Source organism: Diabrotica virgifera, chromosome 9, assembly GCF_917563875.1.
Source record: "Diabrotica virgifera virgifera chromosome 9, PGI_DIABVI_V3a".
Taxonomy (NCBI): Eukaryota; Metazoa; Arthropoda; class Insecta; order Coleoptera; family Chrysomelidae; genus Diabrotica; species Diabrotica virgifera.
In genome coordinates, this window is record NC_065451.1 from 118,503,542 (window position 1) to 118,508,866 (window position 5,325).

General features: G+C 25.6%; 1 protein-coding gene across 1 annotated transcript; it reads left to right on the forward strand.

Moving 5' to 3' along the window:
• Positions 1-3,329: 3,329 nt before the first annotated feature.
• LOC126891260 (GATA zinc finger domain-containing protein 4-like) lies at positions 3,330-4,463 on the forward strand. Its single transcript, XM_050660439.1, has one exon. The coding sequence runs from the start codon at positions 3,330-3,332 to the stop codon at positions 4,461-4,463; it is 1,134 nt and encodes a 377-aa protein (XP_050516396.1).
• The last annotated feature ends 862 nt before the right edge of the window (positions 4,464-5,325 follow it).

The window sequence follows — 5,325 nt, forward strand, 5'->3', positions numbered from 1 at the left end:
CCAAATTTTAGATAAAAAAATACCCTTTTGACTAAATGTCATAATTTGTAAAATTATCTTATTGGTTCATTTAAATTTCCAAAGCATGAATTATTAATTTATTTAAATATGATTGGCTGTAAAAACGACGCCAAGCTTAAAAAATTGAATTCAGCAGAAGGTTCGAGATTTTCAGAGGGAACAGACGCTTTGTGAAGCTATTCCCAAAAGATTTGGATTTTAAAATATAAATTTTCGGAAAATGTAATCAAAAAGTAGTGAAAAACAAACATTAAGAGTTACTTTTCGTATGGAAAGTGTTTCCAAGCAGATTTGACTTTAGAAAGTTACTAAAAATAAGATTGTAAGCTGAATGGACCTGGGGAGATCCGGAATTTCAACGTATAGCAGCATCTGGGAGTGTTGAAACAGTTCGAACATCTTCGATGGACAATTATCAGGTGACATTACAAAACTTTAACATGATATCATGATTAACAAAAATTTAAAGAGAAAAGCATGCATAATAAAAATAAAAATTTAATAAGTTTAGTATCATTTACCGCTTTGGTAAAATACATTTAAGAGAGAAATATTCCTTACTTACATAAATTGGTTTATATTCCATAATCACACAAATTTTCAGAGTCATTGAACTTCCATTTTGTTTTCATATCCCTTCATGTGGCGAATTAAAAATATATAAACCAGAGTATGTATCATATACATGTTATAATATTAAACATTTAACACTATTCTATGTATTTACCGAGATTGATGTTGCATTAAGCGTATTTTTCTTTCATTTAAATATATTTACGAAATTTTTCATCACAGTGTGGTCTTCAATTGTTTTTGGTTACATATTTTTACAGTTTTGTCCTTAATCCCTCTTATAGAATTAATTTCATCCCACACCTCTAAAGAAAAGAGTTTCCTGCAATATATGGATTCAGACATTGACTGAGCTGGTAGGTACAACAATTTCTCAATAGATGGCGCCCAATAGATTCGATACAAATCAATAAATAAAAATTTCAATAATGATATAACAAAATGTGATTAATAATAATAAAAAAAAAAAAAAAAAAAAAAATTGTATAAATTAAATATAAAATAATTAAAATTATAAAATAAAATTAAATCTTTTAATAATTTTATTAAATCATTAAATAATAAAAGCTAAATAAAAAAAAATTAATTATAATAATTATAGTTATTATGAGTCATCATCATTATTGTTATCATTATTAAATATATAATAATTGGCTCAACCAACGTGGAATAAATAAATAATAAATAAATAAATTATTATATATTAAATATATAATAATATATATATATATATATATATATATATATATATATATATATATATATATATATATATATATATATATATATATATATATTGTAACGATATGACTATGTCCTAAAACAGAGTATGTCGAAGATCAGAGAACGTAGTATCCGATTAAAGTGTTTAGAAACCAAAATGGACTGAAATGGCGATTATAGATGTAATTTATAGAAAATATACCATAGAATAGTATAAAAATTATTAAAGATCATATCATTTATATGAGGACATTCAAAATTAGCATAAGAAATGTATTAAAACCTTATGTAGGGACTTATATTTGTTTTTTTTTAATAATTGAGATAATGTAAATAGATAAATGGACATTTCAAACAATAATTACAGGTTAAAATAATAATATTTAACATTTAAGATGTTAATTTTATACAGAAGTAATAATTCTGATCTGAAATGCCTTAAAATCAATTAAAATAAATAATAAAACAAAAATAACTCTATAGGATGGTGGATGACATACTAATTTGACATAGCATGTTAAAAAAAGAAGGAATTGAAGTTTTCTATTTGTCATAATGTTTTTTGTTTTTCGTTTGGAATGTTCTGGAATAAAAATTTGAAAAAAAGAGGTGTCACAATGACAAAAGAAGGCAGAAGAAATTAGAAATGAAGCTATAAATTTGATAGAGAAAAAGATTTGAAAATTAACAGAAAATATAATAATTTAGCATAAACATGATAAATTTGGTATAATCGAAAAGAAATTAGATAAATATTTGAAGAAAACTTACTTATAATTTGGTAAAGTATCCTTTAATATATAAAAATACTATGTATCCTGAATTTGAACCAGCATAGTGTGGATAATTTATTAGAAATATAAAGAAGAATTTGTGAAGTATCCATAATTGTAAATATTAATAATTTTTGAAACAATATATTAATAATAGTATCCTGTTTCCTGATCCTGGAGTTGAAAGTTGAATTAAAATTGAGAAGAAAAGAAATATTTTATTTGACAGTTTTGACATGGACAATTGACCTGGTCTTACATCCATTAATTTTTCAGCCATCCAACAATTCAAATTTTATAAAATATTAATAAGAAGGCATTCAGTGACAGTAATTATAAGGTACTGGAATTTGTTTCATTTAATTGTAGGAAGTTTTTCAAGTTAAAGTTATTGTTTTTCAAACTTAGATTTCTATTTTTTTTTGTTATCACATTTAAACATTCAATTTTATGTTCAATTTAGATTATAATAAAAACATTTAAAAAACTATTTAACAAACTAATTCTTTCAGAACCGCGACAAAAACCCTATTTCACAATAATATCCATTATAAATATCAAAAATAATATATCATAACAAATTTGGCGCCCAACGTGGGGCCTCCTAATTAAAAGAATTAGTTTGTTAAAATAAATGCTCTCATATAATTGAAATAATTTTGATTAGAATCAATTTTATATTTTATTTTAAATTGGATTTTAACAAGTAAGATCTCAAAAATGTCTCAAGGAAGGAAAGGTTTAAGAAACAAAAAGAACGAAGAAGATGTGGAAGTGGAAGAAAATGTGGAAGTGGACGGAGAAACTCAGCAGGCGGAACAAGAGCAGAGTGTAGCTCCAGTTCTACAAGAGACAACAGGAATAACACAAGAACAAGAGGAAAATGTCAATATGACAGCATTGATGTCTTTAATGATGCAGATCAACAAAAAACTGGAAGAAAATTCTAAAGAAATCAAAGAAGATATGAAAAAAATGGAATATAACATGGAAGAGAATTCTAAAGAAATCAAAGAAGATATGAAAAAAATGGAACAAAAATTGGAAGAGAATTCCAGAAAAATGGAAGAAAATAATGCTAAAATTGTGAAACGATTAGAAAAACAGATGGATGAAAAATTTGATGCTTTAGAAAAAAAATTAGCAAGTGAAATAAAAGATATACGTAATGACTACAAGAAAATAATAGAAAATGAAAAGAAAGAAATAAATATGATTATTAAAGATAATAATATAGATATGGAACGGAACATAGAAATCCAAAAATATAACTTAGAAGCAAAAATTTACGAAGAAAGGAGAAAAACTGAAGAAAAATTAGATGATATGCTACAAAATATCCAAACAAACAACCATCAAATAAGGAATGTAGAACAGAGAATAGAAGACATTTCACAAATAAGAGACATAGGGAGACCTTACTTGAATTTAACAAATGAGACAGGTATAAAATTCTCTGGTAACATAAAAAATTTACATCCTAGAGTATACATAAATAGTTTAAAACATAAATTAAGATCAGTGAATAATATTAATGATATAAAAGATTATATTAGAATGACATTAAGTGACAATGCAGCAACCTGGTTTGCCAGCATTGAAAACGATTTAGATAATCTGCAAACATTTGAAAATAAATTCTTAAATTATTATTGGGGTGAATTAGAACAAGCTAGATTTAGGGAAGTTTTATATTTTGGAAAGTATAATCGCAATTTAAGTTTAAATACGGTAGATTATGCTTTAAAATTAATAACTGTTGCAAAATATTTAGAACCACCACTTAGAGAAGACGAAACAGTTTTGAACGTTTCTAGACACTTTGATGCGGACGTTGTGCAAACAGTCACAGTACAAAACATTCAAACAGTAGACAGTTTTATTAACTTTATTCAAAGAGTACAAAGACGTTATATTACAAGTAATAATAGTAAAAATAGACAATCATATAACAATAATAGGTATGGTAGTAATTCTCAAAATTTTAATAACAACAATAGTACTAGTTATGAGAGACAAGGTAATAGAGAGAATTTTAATAATAATACTAATGATAATAGACAAGAGAGACAAGGTAATAGAGAGAATTTTAATAATAATACTAATGATAATAGACAAGAGAGACAAGGTAATAGAGAGAATTTTAATAATAATTATAATAGGCAAGATTTTAACACCAGGAGAAATGCACAAAGATATAATTACAACAGACAGGTAAATTATGTAAGGGGTCAGAGCTGCGAAGACAGTCAACGGAATAGTACATGGCAAGAAAATATGAATAGTAGAAGTGAAAGCAGTGAAAGACATCGAGAATTAGATCCAAATGATCAGACACAATCTGACAATCCTAATAATCCAAATTTTATGTAGAGGACTTTCTGAATTTCAAGTTGGGCCATTGTCATTATGAAAAACCTTCGGAATTTATTTCTTTAGATGAATATAAAAATTTTGAATCTATTAATTTAATTTATATAAATGCTATGGCCCAAAATAACATGATTAAGGTTATGATTGATACTGGTTCAGAAAGTACTCTAGTCTCGGAAAATTTTATTTTTAATACATTAAAATTAACAGATATAATCAAGATTCCAAAAATTAAAATAATAGGTGCAAATAATAAGAAGCTGGGAGAAATTAATAAACTGGTTAATTTTAAAATTGATATTCTTAATAAACAAATTAGTATGCAAGGATTTATTGTCAAGGACTTATGTGTTGACATTTTAATGGGAAATGACGAACTGGAAAAGAATAAAGTAAAGATAGATTTTGAAGAAAAAATGGTAACTTTGGAAGGGAAAAAATAGGGTTTATGGAGAGAGAAGAGGTGGAACAAGGAATAAGAGTTGATGGTATAATATTACAAGAAAATAATTATGTTGATGAAGAGAAAATGTATTATGATAGGGAAATGTCCAATAATATTAAAAAGAATAATAATTATAATGAATATTTAAGGAATGGTAAATTTGAGCAGAAGGATGCCTACGGAGCGGAGTGCGTAAAATTGGAAGGAAGGACTAATGATTTTATAATGAAAAATAATTTTATTTGTAAAGAAGAAGTTATAGAAAGTTTAAGTTGCCCTGAACAATATAAATTAATAGTCGTTTCCATATTGCGGCAACACAAGGGGCTTATCAATAAAGAAAATAGAATTGCACAAAATTATAGAAAGATTAAGAAAAAGACTTTAAAATAAAATCATACCCAATACCATATAAAT